The sequence below is a fragment of the Lacerta agilis genome, chromosome 4 (assembly GCF_009819535.1).
Source record: "Lacerta agilis isolate rLacAgi1 chromosome 4, rLacAgi1.pri, whole genome shotgun sequence".
NCBI lineage: Eukaryota > Metazoa > Chordata > Lepidosauria > Squamata > Lacertidae > Lacerta > Lacerta agilis.
The window spans coordinates 62,602,929-62,626,579 of record NC_046315.1 but is presented as its reverse complement, the minus strand read 5'-3'; the positions used below and the strand labels follow the sequence as shown (position 1 = coordinate 62,626,579).

The window sequence follows — 23,651 nt, the reverse complement described above, 5'->3', positions numbered from 1 at the left end:
CAGATATTTGCAGATGGCCCAAAAATAACTAAATAGATAAGCAAGCAAGTTGGAGGGTTGAGCAGAAAATTATTTTTTCAAGAACTGCTAGGGCAGGGCTTAGGAGAAACCAAGACTGATTTTGTTTTTTTGTTTGTTGAGGAAGTGTGTGGGTGAGAGACTGTATTCTCAATTGTGCACAATATATTTGCAATGGAGTTGGTGACAAAGTTTAATTTTGAAGAAAAATCATGCAGAAAAAGAGGTGTGGGGAGATAAAATCTTGCTGCTTTGCCTTATATGCTTTTCCCTTTCAAGGTGGGTTTATATATAAATGTGAAAGTGAGTAGGTTAGGGCTATGCTAGCTCTGTGGAAAGAGAAAAGTTCTTAGCCCATTTTCAGAGGAACTTTTAGTATATTTTTGCTGCAGAGTAGAAACTTCTGTTGGTCATCAAGCCACAATTTGTTTACTATTGAAGTGTACATCCTGAAAACAACAAAGTTGTAAAAAGTTTTCCAATACAGATAAAAAGTACCAGTTTGTAGTGACTCAGTCATTCATTATATATATATATATATATATATATATATATATATATATATATATATATATATATATATATATATATATATTGTACAGCCTGAAAATAACTTAAACTGGGGTTTCCCTCAAAAAAATTATATACAGGGGACAAGTTAAGCCTTGTTAGTGTTTGCAGCTTTTAATGGGCTACAAAAATGCATCTCTAACTACCTGATAAAGAACCAATTTAATAGTCAAACACTGTGTTCAATTAATAATAATTTCAACTTACCATGTGAGGTTTCCTAATAAACTTCCTGAAAGGCGATCTTACAAATCTTGCAGGTTTTTGGAATCCATACATTTGAGTGTTTCGTAATTTTGGAATGCTACTTCTCTGTTCATCCCTAAATAGACGCAATATTAAAAGCTGTGAAAACTAAAATGAAGCCATGTCAAACAGCATAGCATTTTAAAATTATGATCAAATAGCCAATATATATATTTTAATCTATGATAATAAGCTCACTAGCCAGTCAGGCTAATCCTCCCTATCCATTGATATCAAGCAGGCACCTTCAGTATACTGTTTTCAATACCTGCTAAAGTTTTTTGTTTAAGCAAGCCTACCTAGACATGCAAATTTGGAATGTATTTTAATATGTAATTTTTAAATGTGTATTTTTAAAACGGCTGGTTTTGAAGAAAATGAAGCTAGCTTGTTTTAAATATCTGATTTTATCAGTAATATTAATGTATGTTTTACATAAACAGGATAAAATAAAATTAAATAAAACATCAATGGAAAGAAAAATGCAGAGTACTGAATGTAAAGGTCACTAAAATAAACCCAAGGTAACTCTGAGTATGTTGCTATGAAGCCTTCATAACCTGACTGGGAAGAAATAAAAAACCAAGCATGCTCTCTGTTGGATGAATCATTAACAGCCAATAACCATTAAAAAAAATAATGTGTATTCCTGTAACTATGGGTAGCTTACATTTTTGAGAGCTGAAGACGTTTCTCATAAACAGACACTTTTTCAGACACAAACAAGCAATCAAGAGGGAGGAGTCTCATGGAAAGCCATGTTTCCACAACAAATATCATATACACAAAACATCCTTGCCTGTGCCACATTCTTTATGCCAAGATTAAAAGTTTATGCATGACTGCAAACTGTGAGTTGTCAAAAATCACAACCGTATTTATGCAAATACCTAGGATGAAATCCTTTTTTCTCTGCATTATTTCCATTAAGTTTGGATGCATCAGTTTTACAGAGTTCTATATGAAGTCCCAAAACTGTCAAGAATGAGAAGCTGTATTTTGCTTCAAATGCATAAAATTGGGGAATTACCAAATATTTACGTGATATGTCTTAAATCTGTAAACACAAATGGCCAGATACTGAACAAACAAAAAGATATTTCTAGAAAATATCAAATGTAAACCGTAGTACCCACCAAAATAATGCTGGCAACTGAAAGCCAGTTTCTGTAAGGTTTTTAAGCACTTACTGATGTTCCTCCTATTTGGGAATGTTGTGAGGAAGGACACTTAAATAGTGAGGTAGTCACTGAGAATCCTTTCATAGAGTGGATGTACCACATGGATAGCAATTTCCACAGGGCATTCTCAGTAGATCGAAAGAGACCACAATGGAAAACAGGTAGAAGGAACTGGGATCTTGGCAATTCATCTGGTCAGAAAATGGGCCACTACTTTTATGCTTGCTGAAGCATCCCAGCCGTCTCTGTGGGCAGCCACTTACATTACAGTAATCTTCTCTAGAGGTTTTAAAGGAATGAAAGATGCAAGAGGGTCAACAGGATACAATTATTCAAATTATGCTAGGCAGAGATTATAAAATAGGAGTATTAGATTCTCAGTAAAATATGCAAGCTGAAAGCCAGAAAAACTAGTGGTTTAGAGCAGGGGTCAGCAAACTTTTTCAACAGGGGGCCGGTCCACTGTCCCTTAGACCTTGTGGGGAGCCGGACTATATTTTGAAAAAAATATATGAATGAATTCCTATACCCCACAAATAACCCAGAGATGCATTTTAAATAAAAGCACATATTCTACTCATGTAAAAACACCAGGCAGGCCCCACAAATAACCCAGAGATGCATTTTAAATAAAAAGGACATATTCTACTCATGTAAAAACACACTGATTCCCGGACCATCCACGGGCTGGATTTAGAAGGTGATTGGGCCGCATCCAGCCCCCGGGCCTTAGTTTGGGGACCCCTGGTTTAGAGTATCCAAGTGCAGAGAAGTATTGCAGACAAAGTGGCAAATGGCTGGAGTTGATAAAGGAATTCAGCTTCTTCCAAATGGCCCTTGCAAGCCAGAACTATTCTGAGTCAGTCACGTACCCCTGAGCACTATATGCTCACTGGATGTAACAATGATTTAAAATTATCTCAATGAATAAAGCCAGGCTAAATTCCTGACACTGTGAATTCACACTCTGTATTCAATTAGAAGATCTAACTTTATTTAAATATTGAGTAATCTGGTCTACAAAATAAGTGACAAATTCAGTATAGAGAGCCAAGAATGACTCATCTTCCAGCAGAGACATCCAGAGTTCACCAGGCCATTCATCACACAGAACAGCTTTGCCAGACAGCACTTTGCAAACACTATGACTGAAGACACGATATATTGCTTTGCGCTGCTGTCGCAGTTGGTCAAGGCTATGTGGACTGTGAAATTTTAAAATCCTATACCATCTAAACCCAATTTCACTGATCAGATTTTTCATTAAACAACTTAATTAAATAAGACTTCCAAAATCCAGGGCCAAGGGATTTTGTACAGGGAATCTAAAGACAGACAAGATGGATACATGCATACCAGGTCCACTTGCTCATTCGACCTCAAGCATCACAAACTCTCAGAAAAATCAGCCATACGTTTTCAAAAATTCTCCTCATAACAATATGGGCTACAAAACTTTTTTAAAAAACTAAAGCATCCCAGAATATTGAATTATTCGTCATAGAAGAGACTGCACACTTGCAATTACCATATTCAATACAAGCATCCCTATATATACACAATTAGCAATGTAATTAGGACTTCACTCCATGAAGCCAATTAGCTAAATTATCTTTTAGGTACTGCAAAATAGCATGATTCATATATATATATATATTTTGTAAACTGATGAAAAGGGTGTTGAAGACAGACAATAAGAGTCAGTGTCTCGCTCCTGTCTCTATGCATCATGCACATCATTCTTCTTCTTGTAATTCCCATGTGGTAGAGATGACCAAAGAGTAACAGCTGTTCTCCAGAATACATGAGTGGGGAGAGAAAATGCTCATGGAAAACTGTGACTAGTTTGGAGGGAGATGGGATCCAGAAGATGCTGCTTAGCAGAATGGGATTACAGGCAGAGTGGGCATCATCTGGCTTTGACAGCCAGACAAATCGAAGCAAGCATAATGAGAGCTCCACCCTCGGATTTCTGACTCAAAGTTTAACCATACCACCAAAGGCAAGAGACATCTCTAATGGGCTGTGCAGCTGGAAAGCAAAAACCTTCTGTATAGTCCTACTTGAGCTCAAGCTAGAGATGAAAGGAAGGAATAAATGAGTAGACTTTTCTACACCCTAAGTCTATGTCCATAACTACTCTCACAAAGCCTAACATAGTATGGTGACAGTTTAGTATCTAAACTAGTTTGACTTCTCGTCCCAATCTCTATTATTATAGAGTGGGTTGGGACTAACAGATAGAATATACTGCATCAGCAAAAGGAGGACCTAAAGATTATTGCAAAAAGTAAAACTAACTTTAATTTATCCTTTAAATACATTATAGAAAATTAAAAACATAGGATTTCTGAAGTGTCTTTGAGTGCTACAAAATGATGAAGGGAAAGAAAAAAATACTCTAAAATGAAATATGTTTTAAAGTTCATATAATGCAACAGAACTTAAAAGTGCAACCTGTTATTTGAACACAATTACCTATGTGATGCACCATCGATATAAAAGTTGTTTTCATCTTCATTCCGCAATCTTTCTTTTCTTCTTCTCTCAATGTCATATCTTAGATCATTTGGATCTTCTAGAACTCTCAACACGCTCTAAAGAAACAATAAATGGCTTTTAGAATGATACAGTTCACTTTTATTTTTCTTCATTTTTTCTTATGAACAAGATTAGTATTAGAAGAAATAAACCAACAAAACAAAGAGCTTCATATTTTAGAGATCAGTGTCACAGATTATGTTGACATAAAATTCTAATGCAGTATAGTGATTTAGAGCAGGGTGTCCTGCAGATGGTGCTGGAACACAATACACATCAGTCCAGGCAGCAATGATGGGAGTTGTTTCCATTAACATCTGGAGGGCATCATACTGGCCCCCACTAATTTAAAGTGTTGGGGTGGGGCTTTGAAGACCCAAGTCCAAATCCTCATTCAGCCATTAAGCTCACTTGATGTTGAGCCAGCCACTCTCTCTCAACAAAACATACCTCACAGGGTTGTTTGGGTGGGTGGGGGAGCACCTGTGTGTGTGTGGAGAATCACAAACCCTTCCTTCGTATCTTTGAAGAAAGGATGGGATATAAATGTAAGTAAATTAAATATATATATCTGTTCTGTACAAATTATTTAAGTTAGTCTATACCACTTTAAAATATGAAGGCATTACAGAATTACAATATTGTCACTGAAAATACACTTTCCTTACTGGTACATTCAAAAATAAAATACACATACCTGCTCAGACTTGCATGGAACAGCTCTTTTTTTCTGAAGTTCTGCCAAAGACATATCGATTCTCCTGATGTAATGAGCACATCATTCAGCATCAGTAAGAGGGTCAAATGGAAGCAAGAAAGTTTAATTTCAGTAAGAACTGAATTATCTTACTATATAATATTGTGTAAGAAAAATGTCATGCTGCAGTTTATGTGGCATGTGAACTGTAGGATGATAACAGCAGGCAGGCAGAGCAAGCGAGCTAAGCCGGTCGACCAAACAAGTAAGGAGGGCAGCACAGTGGGCAAGTGAGTGGGCAAGCGTGTGGCCCAGGAGGTTGAAGGAGCTGTGAGATGATTGGGTGACATGTAAAAGGAAGGGGTGGGAGGTTAGCAAAGGAAGTTTGGCAGGGGGTAGGTGTGGTTGGTGAGCAACGTAAGTATGGGTAGCAGTCCCTAGTACAAAAATACTTGCATAATGCATCTTTACAACCATTGAGCTACTAGGAATTTTACTGGCGCTGGTGGAGCTGGTGGTAAGGCACCAGATTGGGAAATACTGACACGGACTATGGGAGTAATGGGAGAGGGTCCAAAAATCAGAGGCCAGGAATTGATGCACATGGGAAAGACATGTCTTCTTGGTCACAATCCTATTCAAGATAATGCTGTGTTTTAACACCATATTCGATATACATTCATAGTCATGCCATTTATGTCTATTCGGATTGAAATCTCAGAGGCATAAACGGAAGTCATTAACCAACAAAAAGCCAAGATAGGTCAGGTATGCTGTACTCTGTGCGCTAAGTTTCCACAACTGCACTCTGATGATCAAATCTTAGCATAGAAAGTCAAGATATGAATGAACTTCATGCATGCACATGGAGTCCCTTTGCTCCCACTTCTTTGCTCCCTTTGTGCAAGCAAGTTGTGGCTAAGCACAGTTCTCTCTACATCTGAACATGGAGCTATGGTTAATGGCTTCCAAACAAGCCAGGATATGGAAATGAACTTTGAACCATGGCGAGAGGCATGCCAGGTAGCAGGAAGAAATGTTCAGTCAACTACTGAGCAAGATTTTTACTGGACCAAAGTATGTTTATTTTACCTGTGAATTTCTGGATTTGAATGTCTTTTAACTTCATTTGCCAATGGTTTATCTTCTACTTTTGAGAAGCGCTCATGTAACGTTAGATCAGGAGATTTAAAGTAATTTGCTGTGAAGAGCATAAATAGGGAAAAATAAGTTAATCCTTTTCATTGCAATTTCAGCATTAAAAGTGGTGCTGATGAAACTAACATGCTGGAGACAATGAAGCAATGAAGTTATTTATGTCCTCATGGCTTTGTATCTCTAAAGCCATACCTCTCTCTCTACATTATCTCTAATGATAATGGGTAGAATTCCATGTCACTCTCTTCCAGTGGCTCTATCTGTGCAAGAGAGGGGGAAGCCTAATTGCACAAACAAAAATCCTTGAGCAGGGCTTTCACTGATTAGCTCGTTAGGTGAATCCCACCCACAGATTTAGCCTTCGGCAGCCCCTCAATAACTCCCTGAGGTCCTATAGACGTGCCCCTCTAAAGATGTGAACAACATTACTTACACCTCAAAATGCAAAAGATAAAAGCAATACTTACTTTTTATAAAAAGTTCAAAATGGGCAATAAGGCAAAAGATCTAGAATATGTGTACATAATTTCATTTTCTCCTGAATTCAAGTGTACTTCTGTTTAGGTAACGTCATATGACTTGAAGAGACCATAACTTGTTAAATACAACTATATTTTTGTTCAGTCTTTTTAATTTAAAACTGACCTTACACATGAGTTATGACATAGAAAGGGAGACTGCCTCTTATTATTGCTCAATGCTTTCTAGGACTCTGTTTCAGAGTCCAAAAAGCACTAATACGTCTCTTCTTTCTTCTTACAAAGATTGTGAGAGCTCAGAGAGCCAATATTATGATAAATCTAATAATTATATATACAAGTAGTGATCGCGATTCTCCTAGTGACAGCTCTTATGTAGCCAAAATCACACCATCCATATACAAGAGCGAAGTGTTTGCAGGCTCAGGGAGAAAAAAAGAGTTTGGATTTGATATCCCGCTTTATCACTACCCAAAGGAGTCTCAAAGCGGCTAACATTCTCCTTTCCCTTCCTCCCCCACAACAAACACTCTGTGAGGTGAGTGGGGCTGAGAGACTTCAAAGAAGTGTGACTAGCCCAAGGTCACCCAGCAGCTGCATGTGGAGGAGCGGAGATGCAAACCTAGTTCCCCAGATTACGAGTCTACCGCTCTTAACCACTACACCACACTGTGGGGAACTCCCTCCTCCCAAAAAAAACCCAATGAAAACTGAGAATACTGACTGTCCATTGGAGGGGGGTGGAAAACTATGTAGCAGAATTCAACCGAGTATCCTGAATAGGTGCACTCCACACTGCACACAATTTGTTACAGGTACTACATGAATTTAAGGAGTAAGAAAGCAATATTTCCTGTATTTATGATGGTAAACTACTAATTTCTTGCTCTGAAATCTGCAAAATATCGCACCACCATTAAATAGGGATTATTCTTGCACAACTCTGTGAAGTCTATATGATGTTTCACACATCCGGAGCTACTTGGATTAATGAAATTCAAAGCAATTTGATAACACAAAGATGCAGACTACACCACATATAATGTGCATGTCTAACACTCTGTAACCACCTTTAACTTGATGGATAATTGTGATGATTTCCTGAGCAAATTCTTTTGATGGGTTTTGTTCTACCTTCTGCGTCACAGATTTTATATGCTCAAACACTGGATGGAATTTTTCAGTTTTTCTACCCACAGCTACTAGATCACATGATGTCTGCCTCTCCATGACATGACTAGAAGCACTCCTGGAATAAATTTAGACATGTTTAGAAAATATTCCCTCAAATATGTAACATAATAGTAACAATACATTTAAAAAGGTTATTTCAAAGGAAAGTAAAACTAAGTATTCCACAAATGAAGGAAAGGTTTGTGATTTTAATAATGTAATACATATTACTTTTATATTAGGAACACTTCCAAGTACTTACCCTTTTTCACAACCAACACACACACAAGTATTAAAGCAAACACAAAGAGTCAGTTCAACCTATAACGTCCTGAAGACAACTCAAAAATTAAGGCTGGACATAAATGCTGGAGACAGCTTTTGCTTAAATGCTATTTTTGTTTGCTTTCTTATTCTGCTGTTAATAGTGACATCACTAGGCCAAATTTTAAATAATCATTCTGGATTCTCTGAAAACCATTTTGTGCTAAAAACGGTGACCCCAAACATTTGGCTCAGCACTATCAGAAATCAGTATCTTAGGAAGAAGCTTCTGGAAAGCAGTAGCTGCACTTCAGGACACCCCTACTCTTCTTTAGACTGCCCAAACACTCTTAAGTTAGTTTTCCTTGGTCTCAAATTCCACTCTCTTCCTTGACGTACACTGGACTGCTGTTTTATATCGTATATATTTTACATACATATATACAACACACACACACACAACATACACACAACCACGCAAAAGCACACACGGTCCACAGCCACTTACGTTCTGTTAATTGAGCTCAATACTACCATACTATAATGATCAAGCGACTTGACATCTTTAATACATTCATAAACATGGATGTTGTTTTTAAAAATCCAAAAGGCAATACCTGTACTTATTTATGGTTTTCTTCATATCCACTTTGACTGTGAGTTTTTCCTTTCTTGTGTGGTGGACATCAGACATTTTTACATCTGAAATTTTGTGATGAGTGTCATGCTGGTCTCTCCTTCCCCTAAAATCCATTTCTTTCCTGAGTCTTTCCTTCTCTTTTTGATCAAAGGGTAAGAGATCAGCATCACTTTTGTGAGATTTAGCACATGAATTGCAGCCTTTTCCCGAAATATATTTAACTGATGCTTCTGTATGAGGGTCTTCTGTGTGCCTGACTCTTTCACTGTTATAGTAATTTGAATATTTGCTATTCCAAGCTTCTTTAGGAGAATTATATTTCTTCTCTTCCACCTTCGTATATTTCTCTGCTCTTTCATCAGATATATATTTCCCTCCATCTGGATGTCTATGACGTTTCTGACTATAGTCATACGTAATCTTTGTTTGACAGCTATCACTGTACTCCTTTACAACAGGCCGATGAGTTTGAAGACCAGGGTTTCTTTGCTCTCCCTTTTCTTGGTTGAGTGAAGAATGATCTTGCTTCCACTTGGAATTACTTGCTACTTCTCTATCATCATACCTCTCCAATTCTTTAGCCCTTTTAGACGTGTGCCCATGTTCTCTGTAATCACGATCTCCAGGATACCTGTGTTGACATAAAGTAGTTTATACTTGCAGTAAGGAAGAAAATGAGAACTTACGTATGCAGAATGCTGGAAAACACAGGCTTTATGTAGAATGTGTCACCCCATGATCCCTCAAGCCACTAAAGAGAGGGGAAATTATGATCCTTTATGCTAGCCACCAACAGGATTAATTTAAAAGATACAATACTGCTCTACCACCAGCAGCCCACAATTAAACTATGTTTTTATTCTGTTAGCAAAAAAAAATGGTTTTCAGGGTAGAATCTTCAACTATAAGGACAATCGACTTTCACTTGAGGCTTTACACCATTTAAAAAAACATTAAAACTGGGCAATTTCTCTACCTCTTCTGCAAAGAGCTCCTTGACATAAATTCATCAGAACATCTTCGAGGTGATTGAGTATACTTGTCTTCTTTTAACTGGTGGTGCCTCAAGTCATTTTCATTCCACTTCCTTTCAAAGTTACATGAAGTCCCTAATGGCTCATGGAAAGTCTTCATCCCTTTTGTATTTCCAGCAGCAGCTCGGGGGTCTTCATGCATCTCTCTGTCACGTGTTTTGGACGGATAAAAAGAATGGTTGTGTTCTTTGCGAGACATTTCTGGATATCTGGAAGGAAAGTGGCATCTTCCAGTATCAGCATTCCTTTCAGGTGAATGTGTCCTACCAGGTTTGTGACTATACATATCTTCTGAAGGGATTCTTTTCAGAGTTGGTGAATATGACCTACATTCATAAAGTCGGTGGTGGTTAGATTCATGTGGTGCATATCTAGTACTGGCTTGTCCATATTTCTCATCTTCTACTCTCCACGGCATAGGCTTCTTTGCATCTTTCCGGAAAGCTTTGTATTCACAGTCATAATTGCTATGATTGTGCCTTTGTCTGTTGTGTTCCTGACTCCTGAAGGCAGGCGATAAAGACCTACATATAAACACACAAAAACACAATTCCATTTTAACTACTGTACTACAGCTTCTTTTTGTGAATCTTAGGCTCCATCACAAACCGTGTCCAAAAATCTCTGGCTGAAATTACCCAGAGTAGCGCATTTTACCGTATTTTTCGCTCCATAAGATGCACTTTTTCCCTCCTGAAAAGTAAGGGGAAATATCTATGCGTCTTATGGAGCGAATGGTGGTCCCTGGAGCTGAATTGCCCAGGGGCCAAAAGAGGATCATGCTTTTTATTTTACTAAGAGAAAAGGGGGTGTTGAAAGGACCCCGCTTAGCAGCTGATCAGCAAGAGATTGGGAGAGAGATAAGAGTCCCGGCTCCCTTTCAGCCCCGCCCTCCATTGTTGAATGTGCTGCAGAGGGAGGTTGTTTGTTTCCCCAGCGACATGTGACTGGCTGATTAGATTATCTGTCTGGAAACTGTAGAAAAGGCTCCCTTTCCTTTAGCAGCTGCAGAAATGTGAGTTAAATCCCCCAAAATGGGGCTTTTCCTCTTTGCTTTTCCCCCTTTGCAAAAGGAGCTTTGCTTTTCCCCCTTTGCAAAAAAAGCTGCAAAACTTTTAGCTGATCCTGAAGAAACCAGGGCTTTTCCCTTTGTTAAAAAAAAAGCTGCAAAACTTTTAGCTGATCCTCAAAAAAAAACCCAGGGCTTTTAGAGGAGGAAAACCAGATTTTTTTTTCTTGTTTCCTCCTCTAAAAATGAGGTGCGCCCTATGGTCCGGTGCGTCCTATGGTGCGAAAAATACGGTAACTAGCACATGGGGGCTTTGCAGTTGTGACTTGCAGTCTCTCCCTTTTTAAAGTCAATTAAAATGCATGTCCTGATACTTTAAAAGACAATAAACACAAAGAACAGGTTCCTGTAAGCAGATCTTCTCCATTATACAAACAGGAATCTGTGCACATGAAGCTTGCTCTGATCTAATGAATCACACTTAGTAAGCCTCTCCTTATATGCAGTCATTCCAACGCCATTCAAATGGGTATTAGAGCTATTAACACGAGTATGAAGAAAGGAGAAAACACTAAACTTGCATTTCTATTATCAGAACCTCATTCACATGTGGAGTCCTGAACATATTTACTTTTATACATTAATAGGAGTGCAGCCTTAGTCAAACCCTGAAAAAATCCCTTCTCACGATATAATTTAAGGCTCTCTTCTAGTAAATTAAGTGAAACCTGTATGATCCATAGAAAAATATGGACATTTACCTTCGTTTCCATCTTGGTGATCTCGATCGTGATCTAACCATCTTTTCCTATCAATTAATTTATTGAATCTATAAAGAAATATAAACAAATGACTACTTATTAATAATTAGGATCTGTTACAATTAAAATAGACAACAATTTTAAAATGTTTACACAATATCAAAGTATTTTAGTTTAGGCATTTTTTAATGTTTAAATGAACAGCCACATTATAGAAATGAAAAATGAAACAGAACACTTGTATAAGCTACTCCTTTACTTGAAAGCAAAGTACAGTGGTACCCACAAGACGAATGCCTCGCACAACGAAAAACGCGCAAGACGAAAGGGTTTTGCGATTTTTTAGTTGACTCGCAAGACGAATTTCTCTATAGCCGTGCTTCGCAAGACGAGGCATTCGTCTTGCGTGGTACCACTGTAAGAAGAACCCTCCCCGCTCACCCTCGCCGCTCGCTCAGGGCAGGCGGCTCCGGCTGGGCCCAGCCAGGCCCAATTCCTGCCTCGGCCCCGCTCCCCACACCCGGCTTCCTCCCGCCACCGCCGCCGCTCACTACAGGTAACCGCTCTCCCCACTCGCTCTCCCCACACCCGGCTTCCTCCCGATGCCGCCGCCGCTCACTCGCTGCTCTCCCCGCTCGCTTGGGGCAGGCCGCAGGAGGCTCCGGCTGGGCCCAGCCAGGCCCAATTCCTGTCTCAGCTTCTGCCCTGCTCCCCACACCCGGCTTCCTCCCGCCACTGCCGCTCACTCCCCGCTCTCCCCGCTCGCTCTCCCCACACCCGGCTTCCTCCCGCCGCCGCCGCTCACTCGCCACTCTCACCGCTCACTCGGGGCAGGCCGCAGGAGGCTCCGGCTGGGCCCAGCCAGGCCCAATTCCTGACTCGGCTTCTCCCTGACTGTGGCCGGCAACAAGCCCCGACTTCCCCCCCCCCCATAGGATCACATTAATTAAATTTCAATGCATTCCTATGGGAAACCGTGCTTCGCAAGACGAAATTTCCGCAAAACGAAAAGACTTGCGGAACGAATTAATTTCGTCTTGCGAGGCACCACTGTAGTATCAATTTGCTGACTTCATTTCTGCAAGTTAGTGCTGCTAGATTGCATCCAACTGGTGCCTTCCTGCTGATGAAAGGCTCTTTGATCCAATAGAACCTTCTGTCAGCAGAACAGGAATCCCGGCCATCTCAGTTCCCCTTCACATCTACAATCCCCTTCTACACTACACAAATAAAATCTGTTTTGTAGGAGGATTTTTGGGAGAATGTTTTAGATGTTTTAGAATAGCGTTTGAGATGTAGGGGCTCTAGGGAAGGAATCACCAAAGAACATCATATACAAAAACAATGGGAAATGAGCCTAATCCATCTATATCAGGGATATCCAACTCCCAAGAGACTGCAATCTATTCACAGAATATAAAAGTGGAAGTGATCTACCCATTGGGGGGGTGCAGATCAAGGTTGTTGAGGATTTTAGGGGGCCACAGCAAATACTTCGGCCGCTGGCCGCTGGGAGGGGGGGCTACAACATAAATCTATAAACAGGAAGTCATCCCGCCAGAGAAAACTCCGTCTTCCAGTGTGAAATCGTGCGCATATAAAGGAAAGAGGGAGGGGCGGGGCCGAATGCTCTTTTTATCCCATGGATGAAAATGAGCCTGCGACTCAAATACTGCTCAGAAACTTCAGCTATGGCACCTCTGGATGAGTTGGATTGGTGGGGATTTAATTGGTATAAACTAGCTCTGTTAAGAAGCTAGTAAACCAATGCAGTAATCCCAGGTTTTCAGAACACCTACTTTTAAAAAGTGGAGGCATTTGAGATAATCTTTACATTCATAAGCAGCTTGTATAAGGCATGGTGCTCAATTTTAAAAGCACAAGTTCAAAGGCTCCCTGGACAAGAAAAAATTAGCTGCAGAGTATGTATTATATTTAATTTATGTCAGGATTACTCATAGTTTCTGAATCCCAACTGAGACCTAGTCATTGTCTCTGTACATAGGGGTATGGTGTCTGATACCTGAACAACTACATTCAGGGAAGTAGTAGCAACCAGCATTGAGGAATCTTAGTATACTGCAATCTGAGATTGCTACAGAAGACTGTCCACTTTTGTTGCCTCTTTTACAATACTCCATAGTACTTCTATGGTCAGTCTGGTGGTGTCATCCATATGTGAAATCTGAACAGCAAAAACTGTTCAGCAAAAAACTGAGAGGCATAGCATCTTCAATGGCTGCAGAGTCACTTTCTCCACATGTGAAAAAAAATGATGGAAGTAAAGTATACGCCATTTAAACCTTTTCAAATAGGCAAGCATTTTTCAGTGAGGCACTGTTTTAATGTTATTATCAAACTACAGTATCACAACTCTCTGTCTATTCAAAAAAAGTATTTCAAACAATTTATTAAAGGCCAATGAATATAGTAACACATGCCAGTCTACTTCATCAGATGCATTACAATAAATCTGCTCCCATTAAGGAATCATAAGAGTTTTTGTTGTTGTTTTCTTCAACATACCAACCCTGCTACCGCTTAGAAGATAATATTCATATGTTGTGGGGTGAACCAACCAAACAGGTCCTTTTTTCATGCACCATATTTGCAAACATAGCCCTTTCTTTCTTTGTTTTAACAGAGTCCTACCTTTTGCACAGAGTATTGACTTGTAAAATGAATGTCTTCTCTTGCCTTCTGTCTTACACATTCAGTTTTTCACTCATTAATGGAACAGCAACATGAAAAATGTTCTAAAACTGTTTCTACACAGTGCTCACTTACGAATAGAATAACAGTCCTATCCATGTCCCAAATGACTACACAAAGCCAAGAAAAATACCATAAAAATCACAGCCCTACCAATCCCAAAGTTGGATATGTGTGACAGAGATCACAGCCAAGAAAAAGGACTTGTCATCCAAACAGCAATGCAATCACATTGGTAGCGTGGGAAAAACTGACATCATGCATATGATCTTGCTTCGGGATAAAGAGTATACTAGCATAATTTACACGACAGACACTCCTTTCACCTTGTGGAAAGAAACCGTTCAAGTAAGAGTCTTTAAAATTCACCCCAAAGTCAAGTAATTTAACATCTTGACAGGGAGGTTTAATCCATTTTAAGGATAAAAAAATACTATGAAAGTTACTCAATTTGTTTTGCTACTCTTCAAAGAAATGTGAACATTGATTTATATATTTTCACGAATCCTTACATCCTTTTAATACAACTTGAATCTGCTCATCCTTCCTTCTGCTGGCTACCAAAATTAAAGTACAGGAAACAAAATGTTTTGGGAAATAGCTTTGGATGATGAAGAGACATAACTTTAAAAGTTATTCCAAAGGCTTACTCTATTCACTGTGACTTCAACCTTTGTGGGTGGATGGCAGCTGCCAAGCCTAGGATGTAACTGCTTTAGGCAAATGGGTGGATATTGTGGCATGCCTTTACATTTCTGTAAGGAAGTAAAACCTGTTGTCAGTAACTCAGGTGCAATACAAATTCACAACATTTTAGTCAGAAGTAAGGTAAGGTCCCTTTTTCTATGGAGACTGGAAGGCATCAACAAACCATTTTGCAATCCACAAGGTTTAGAAAATGTTGACATTTGGGGCAAACACTTTGAATTCCTTTGTAAAGATATCTGCACAACATGCCAAGGCTGCTATCCTGTGTGTACTTGCTTCAAAATAAGACTCACTAGAAATAATTTAAGATAAAGTCTCAGTCACAAGAGCAGTAATTTCTTTTTTTGAGGAAATGTCCTTACACAGAGAGATATGCAAGAACACCACCTTTTATGCTTTCTTGTCATGGTCACTGGCTTCTATCCAGTTTTCAACAGAGGATACATTCAGACTGACAATTGCTTTCTTGTATTGTCATCTGTTTCTGAAACATCTATGTAACTAATAGCCTGAATGGCATCTGACTTTGCCTAATGGAAAGGCAAGATATTTAAAAGTGTTTGAAAAGAAAGATCTATAAAATAAGGAAGGTTATAGGATTCATTATGCAGGAATGAGAATTGAAGATATGTGTTTGACTTCTCCTCTCCTTCCCACCCCTCACACCCGTCCAAATCAAAGCAACAATAAGCAATCTTGGTTCTGTGAGTCCCTATCTATTACATAAAATTATTTTCAAGAGTTAAATTCTGCCTCTCATCTCAACCCCATCACCATGCTCCAGATGTTCCAGAGTCAAACCACAACAGAAATGAAAATGGCAAGTTCTAATCAATTTGAAAAGCACAAAAGTTGTCAAATGACTTATTTATCAAAGTGCAAGTAGATAAATAGGTACTGCTCCAGCGGGAAGCTAAACGGCATTTCTGTGCGCTGCTCTAGTTCGCCAGAAGTGGCTTTGTCATGCTGGCCACATGACCCGGAAGCTGTATGCCACCTCCCTCGGTCAGTAGCACGAGATGAGCGCTGCAACCCCAGAGTCAGACACGACTGAACCTAATGGTCAGGGGTCCTTTTCTCTTACATTGACAAGACACACAAATCTGTTTCTGTCATTATTAATAACTATGTGTCTAATACAGGAAGATTTGGAAAGGGAAAAGGTACATGGCCTTCTGCAACAAGGCAAACGCAGCATTTCTCTCTTGGGGGTGAGTAGCAGAGAACTCCACCACTGTCCCTGTTATCTGGTGGCTATGGATCACCCCATGACCAGGAAGGGGTGCTTTGCTGTTAGGCTGGATAAAGCTTTCGCCTCATCCTGCACCTGCCAACTAGTTAAGAGGACCAGTGTGCCCCACACTGAGAATCATGGCAGTGTAGGACACTGTCATCACATGGAAAGTGCCACCTTTTTCAGGTTACCTCAGGTAAAAACCCGAAACTGTTACTATTCAAAACCTTACATGGGCTTCATCAATTGCGCTATTTTATCCTTTACACTGCAATTTATGAAACACTCAAAGGCTTTCACATTGACATAGTCTAAAAATTCTATGAGTAGAATTCACCTAACAAATTCCACCAGTACAAACCCCTATGCAAGGGCTTTCATTTGCACAACAGGATTTCCACCTTGCTCCCCCTATGAAATTAGGGGAGAAATCAAAACTAGCTTGGCTGTAGATAGGGATTTTTAAAACATTTTTTTTTTATACTGGAAAACTGTGGCCGCCACCTTGACAACAGCTAAAATTCTTCTGCATCCATGGGTATTGCTGCTTCTGCTTCAGTTAATTTAGCATACTGCAGAGGGAACATTGCATAACCTAGCACAATAAACACCAGTGTTACACACAAACCAAGGAAGGCTAGCTTTTTCCAAGAATGCATTAACTTACTCCAAAATGGACTAGAATGCTAGAATCCAAAGATCTGGCAGCTGCAAATCTGTCTATAAGCATATGGATAGAATTAGGCACTGGTGCTTCCAGAATAAAAGTCACAATCAAAGGAAAACACTACTGTTTGGCCTGAGGCCCTCCACAAAAGTATATATGCTAGATGCCAGAAACCCAGAGGCTTTGGCTTGATGATCAACTTCTCATCCGTCTCTCCTCACTATGAGAGATTTTTAGGTGAGCAGGTTAATGGAGTGCATGGTACAGTAGTTTAGTTGGTAACCACACAGGAACAAGGAAGAAAGGAAATTGGCAACAGTATGTTGCAAATGTACGCAAGGCCTCCCGGAGCTAGTATGAGCCAAGTGATGGTAGCATGAACAACATACTTTAATTCTTTTAGCAGTATCAATTTTCTTGGAGTCTGTGATTATGTTCTACAAATAACAGTTACGCAGAATTGTTTTTTGCATTTTTAACTGTACTACTGAGGTTTTTCCTCATGTTATGCTAAATCCTTTCTGTTTCTAATATTTACTGAAGATACAGTGGTACCTTAGTACTCAAATGGCTTGACTCCTGAACAAATCAGCTCCCAAACGTCGCAAACCTTGAAGTAAGTGTTCCAGTTCGTGAATGTTTTTTGGAAGCCAAACCTCCGACGCGGCTTCCACTTGAGTGCAGGAAGCTCCTGCAGTCAATTGGAAGCCGTGCCTTGGTTTTCGAATGGTTTCAAGAGTCGAACAGACTCCTGGAACGGATTAAGTTCGAGAACCAAGGTACTACTGTACTCCTATCTCACAATACTTAAAATGTTTACATTGTGTACTTACTATGGTATTCACGCAGTAGGTGCTAGAAAGCAGAGCACAAACATAATATTGTACAACTTGAGGTGTTCTCTTCAACATACAGCACTTCCTTTAACTACTTTGCATTATGCATGTTTGAGCACATATCAGCTTTGAAAAAGAAGTCTGTAAGTTACTAGCCCTTGTGTTGACACACATTCTATTAGTCATTTGTAGAACATCTGAGGTTTGAAAGAAAAATAATAATCAGCTCTTCCAGTTTAGGAAAGTTTCATTATATAGTGGCCTGGAGGTGATACTTGCCATAGGAAGCCAAGCAACAAGCTATATAATTTGCCTGCATACCTAAGGTCCTCAAATAAAGTTTGCATACTGTAAACTTACCATCATTTTTATAGAAAGAATAGTGCCTGAAACAAGATATTTATCCAAGAGTTTAAAGTTATTTCTTATAAAACTTGTCGCCACAACAAGCACAGTTTAATTTTGCCACAAGATTAGTAAGATTTGTATTAGATGGTTTTGAACGATTTTTTCCACAGCCCTGCCCTAGGGCAGTGGAAACCAGGATGTCAGTCTAAACAGACTACTACATCTGGAGAATGCGTTTAGCTTTGAAAAACAATCTGGTAGAAAGTGAAATTTGTCTTGAGACCATACTTCTATGACTGAAATTTAATATTTATTCATTTTAAAATATCTGCACTCAATTTAAGTATTTAAATTGATAATTTAATGATGACAATAAGTTCACAGTAGAGACCCTAAGACAACTGGATGACACCTTTTACATCTCCTCCTGGCAACTCTGCAGCCAAGCTGGCGCCCGTGCCAAGCATAGTGCTCTGCTTTCCTTTAGACCATATCAGCAAGGCTGAGAAGGAGGTCTTGTCTTCTGGTAAGCCAGGACCTCCATACACCCTGCGCAGACATGCACCCTGGGGCGGTTATTTCAGTGCTGTTAACACAGTGGTTTGACTTCACCCTGGAGCTGGAATCATTCTTGAGATGGATGGCAACAGCAAGCTGACAAATCAACTATAAAGAAACTTCAGAAAAGAACACAACAGCATATGCTTATGCCAAACAAACTGATGCCAATTCTATTAGAGGTGGCAAAAAAAATCAAAGTCATAAACTAATTACTTTTTTCACTGCTATGGATGCTTTGACAATCCTATTCCAAATGCCAAACTCACAATCAAACACATTTAACTACCTTCAGACAAAACCTTGTTTTCAAGCAATTGGTTTTGCTTAAGTGTCCCTGTGTGCTTGCAAAAGAGCAAAATGGAAATTCATGACTTTTCAGAGTTATGCCTTCCTCCTGTCTTTCAGCAAATATAATTGTGTGGTGCAAAGATTTGTGGGAACCATGACTAGAGGTTTGAGATCAGGCTTCCTCAAACTCGGCCCTCCAGATGTTTTTGGCCTACAACTCCCATGATCTCTAGCTAGCAGGACCAGTGGTCAGGGATGATGGGAATTGTAGTCTCAAAACATCTGGAGGGCCGAATTTGAGGAAGCCTATTTTAGATTATACTCCTACACATTAGAAAAACTCTTGTTTCTTTGCAAACCAGTATGTTTCAACGTGAACACTTTTGTTTATGCAATATATATGATATGACCAAATTGAAAATTTGATATAAACTTGTTGGGCAATATTCAATGTTTGTCACACTCCAAGAGTACATCCACTGAAATAAACAGATTACAAGTCAATCAATTTCAGTGGGTCTATTCAAAGTATGATTAATGTTGTCTCCAATCAAACACAGCTCCATCTACTCTGAAGCAAAGAGAATGCCAAAGAAGAGTGACACTAGTCACCTAAACTTATGGAAAAAGCAGGTGCGTACAATGTATGTAGAGATGAAAGAAAAATAGCAATTTATTCTGTAACCCAAACTGTTAAAATAAAAACTTTCAAAATTGTAGTACCCAAGAACAACTGACAATCAGTTCCATTTTATAATTTTCAGGCATATAAATAAAAACCTAGGGAAGTAAGAGCAGATGTGCACAACCACCCGAAGGCAACTGAACAAAAATGAATTTGTAATTATACACTTAGTTAAGGAGATGTACTATATTATTATTTATAACTAACTGAATTCATATAAGACTCTGCTGAGCAAGTCTAAGATCTGAAGAAAATTAACTTGCCAAAGGTTCACAGCCCTATGGACAAGCTAAAAAGTGTAGCACTTTGCTTAGCGATACCCAACAACAATTCCAGACAGTGTCAACCACTCCTCTCTTCACCCTATGAAAAATCACAACGCTCAACAAACCCAATGAAATGGAAAGGAAGCAAAACTTCAGACATTTATAAAAAAAGTTATTTAAGAGTTCTCTCATGTAGAAATACAAAGATAAGAGCAACCCACTGGATCTGACCAAAGGTCTGTCTAGTCCAGTACAGTATTCTGTTCCCACAGTAGGCAGTCAGATGTGTCTGAGTACGCCACAAGCAAGGCAACAGCCCACACCCATAGTTGCTACCTAGGCAAGAGATAGGAAAAGCAGTAATGAAAGCAGTTCCCACTTGTTATCTTCTCAACATATGTTTCTGTCTGTCTTTATCACTTCCCCCAAGTATCAGTTTATCTGAAGCATCAATAGGAGATGGCTATTGCCTTCATGTCTGTTTGCAGGCTTCTCAGACACATCTGGTTGGCCACTATTGTAACTCTGCTTCAGGTTTCTGGTATCCAAAGCGGTAATCTGGCAGATGGGAAAAAAGAGAGTTTGATATACAAATACAAGCTTACATATCTCACCATATTGTAGTTAAACAGGTTTCTCCTTTGAAAGTTGCACCACAAATACAGGAAAGCAGGTAGAAACTCAAACATCTGATTTCCTCTGTAACAGTCCAACCTGGTTCCTTGCTTTTGTATCAGCCTATATATTTCAGATCACTTAGGTGCTAGTATTACATTTTTAGAAACCGGCTAATTTTTTTTAGAAACCAGGTGATCAGCTGTTATTTTTACAGCCCTAACCTAGCAGATATTAATCCCTTTTTGTGTTCCAAATCATGGTGGTTAAAGATTCTTACATGTTTACATGTGAATTTATTTTATTAACATTTCTATACTGCCCTTCATCCAAGCCAGTTCATTGCATAAAAATGCAAGATAAAAGCACAAAATAATAAAAAACAACAAACCAAACCAATAACACCTCCCCACGTTTAAAAGAATATGGTATGTTAGTCAGCCAAAGCCCTTGTTGAAGAGGAATCCTTTTGCTTGGCACCTAAAGATGTATAATGCAAGTGCCAGCCAAACCTCACTTGGGAGAGCATTCCACAAATGGGCGGGCAGCCAGCGCAGAAAAGGCCCTGTTGTCACCCTATGGACCTCTTGTGGAGGAGGCACCCAGAGAAGAGATTAAATCCATTGCAATGATTTTGAGCACAGTGCTACAGAATAGCAATGATTCTGATTTAATATATTATTAAGAGTGGCATATAAAAGATGAAATGGTTAAATCAGTAATGATTGATTGGGCGAAAGATGTGGGACATAACATAATGTTGGAGGATTGGGAGAGACTGTGGAGGGAAGGTACTAAGTTTACTGCATGTAATGTATTAAGAGAAAATATCACGAAAATGATTTATAGATGGTATTTAACACCTGTGAAATTAGCTAAGATGTATCATGGCATGAGTAATGAATGTTGGAAGTGTAAACAAGTAGAAGGTACCTTCTATCACATGTGGTGGACGTGCCCAAAGGTAAAGGACTTCTGGGAGAAAATTTATAATGAACTTTAAAAAGTGTTGAAAAACACATTTACTAAGAAACCAGAGGCCTTCCTGTTGGGCATGACCAATCATGAGATTCCCAACAAAGATAAAATATTTTTTATGTATGCCACAACAGCTGCTAGGATTTTAATTGCTAAAAGATGGAAAACTGAAGAGCTACCAACAGTCGAAGAATGGCAAATGAAGTTGATTGAATATATGGAACTCGCAGAACTGACCGCGAAACTCCGAGACCAGAGGGAGGAGAAGGTGCAAGAAGATTGGAAGAAATTTAAAGAATATCTGAAATGACGTGAGAAGATAGATATCTGAAATTGAAATCAGAGGATATTAATAGGCGATAGCAATAAACTGTTAGATTAAAATAGGATATAAGATGGCAGAATTGTGATTTTGTGTATTTTGATTAGGAATAAGATTATAAATATAAGATGATAGATAAGGATTAAGATTAGTTGAGAAAGAAGAATTTAAAGGTGTTATAAAGTTACTACAGTATATTTGAAATGAACGCAGAAGAGAGGACGTGAGGAAGTCCCCAAAATAAGGTTATAAATAAGATTAGTTTAGTTAAATAGATGTTTGTGAGGTTTTGTTTTTTGTTTTTTAGTTGTGTTGTGTACTGTATTAGTGTTTTGTTTTGTATTTTGTATTTTTTTTAAATACCAATAAATTCTTATTTAAAAAATATATGTTATTAAGAATACAGTTTTCCTAACAATTTGCCACACTATTGCCAAACTATCACTCTGACAATTTGGACATCTAGATGAGGTGTGGTTTTTTTTGGGGGGGGGGGTTTAAACGCCAGGCTAATTTACTCTAATCAGCCTTTTATCTCATGCCACAGCAAATAACTTAGACCCTATAAAGAACACCCTGAACCCACCGAATGACCGATATCTTGGCTCTCTACACTTTAAAAAAATCGTTCGCGGTAGGTAAGCACGGACCAAGGAAAGGATGACCAGGGTAGGGGCAGCTGCCCACCGTCTAATACGAAACCAAAAAACGAAGTATCTCATGTGTGTCACAGTATAATAAATAACTGGGGGTAGTTTTAAGCGTGGCAGAGAAGGCGGGATGTTGCTTCTTGGGAGAGGGCGGCTAAACGGGACGGCGGGGGGGGGGGAGGAATTCGGCTCCAGACCCAGAAAAGGTGGAGGGGAAGGTGCAGCTCCCTTCCCTCAACAGGACCCCCTGAGGAGACGGACACCCCCGCCCGCTTTCGACCTTCCCACCTCAGCCATGGGGAGAGTCTCGGCCACGGCAGGCCCGGGAAGGAGGGGGCGGTGTCCCGAGACACTTGCCTCAACACACTTGCCTCTTCCAGGTCGCGGCGTCTCTCAGCCTCCTAGCCCAGCCACTGCAGCTGTGCTTCTTCTCAGCCAGGACCTGCCTACGCCTGCCGGCCGCCTCCGCCCTCCTTCCTCCTCGGAGCGCCCACCTCGAGGCTTCTGCCCGCGCCCGTAGCTCCGCGAAGCACAGGCCCCGCGGCGGGAGGAGGAGAGGAAGAGAAAGAGAAACAGAGAGGAGGAAGCGCCCTTCTCCACCGGCCAGGCCTACCTACCTCGCCCACCCCGGCCCAGGCATAAGGGCCGGGCCAAGTGCCCCGGAAGTAAAGGGGCGGGGAAGGAGCGAATGCCGACGCTTCCCTGGCGACCCTCGCGGGCCCTTGAGGAATCCTTCGCTGCTGCTCTGTTGCCCTGACATGCGCGTGTCCTCCTTCCCCGCTTCGTTAAAATAAGAGACGCAGCCGTACATTCTGGCATTCTTTATGTACACACACACACACGAAACAGTGCATTGGGTGTGGGATCGGGACAGCCTTTGTATTTTTTTATTTAATGCTTCGAAATTGTATTTACCCGGAAAGGCGGCCTAGAAATACTTCGACTATAAAACAGACATAAACATAAAAAGGGCATTAAACTCCACATGGTGAACTCCTGAGGCTGACTGT

General features: G+C 39.8%; 1 protein-coding gene across 5 annotated transcripts in view; it reads right to left on the bottom strand.

Annotated features, from left to right (window-relative positions):
- The window catches only part of BCLAF3 (BCLAF1 and THRAP3 family member 3), a 30,666-nt gene extending 7,378 nt beyond the window's left edge, over positions 1 to 23,288 (bottom strand). The window contains exons 1-10 of one of the 5 annotated variants that reach the window (XM_033147295.1): positions 23,259 to 23,276; positions 15,134 to 15,238; positions 11,772 to 11,839; positions 9,944 to 10,525; positions 8,945 to 9,598; positions 7,961 to 8,139; positions 6,346 to 6,454; positions 5,254 to 5,317; positions 4,494 to 4,612; positions 796 to 910 (exon numbers count right to left, since the gene is read on the bottom strand). In XM_033147295.1, the coding sequence (XP_033003186.1) occupies positions 796 to 910; positions 4,494 to 4,612; positions 5,254 to 5,317; positions 6,346 to 6,454; positions 7,961 to 8,139; positions 8,945 to 9,598; positions 9,944 to 10,525; positions 11,772 to 11,812 (1,863 nt within the window). In that variant the 5' untranslated portion in view covers positions 11,813 to 11,839; positions 15,134 to 15,238; positions 23,259 to 23,276. Of the gene's footprint in view, positions 1 to 795; positions 911 to 4,493; positions 4,613 to 5,253; positions 5,318 to 6,345; positions 6,455 to 7,960; positions 8,140 to 8,944; positions 9,599 to 9,943; positions 10,526 to 11,771; positions 11,840 to 15,133; positions 15,239 to 22,998; positions 23,189 to 23,258 lie in introns of those variants that run through there. The other 4 variants (XM_033147296.1, XM_033147297.1, XM_033147293.1 and 1 more) reach the window with 4 other exon arrangements.
- Positions 23,289 to 23,651: the final 363 nt, after the last annotated feature.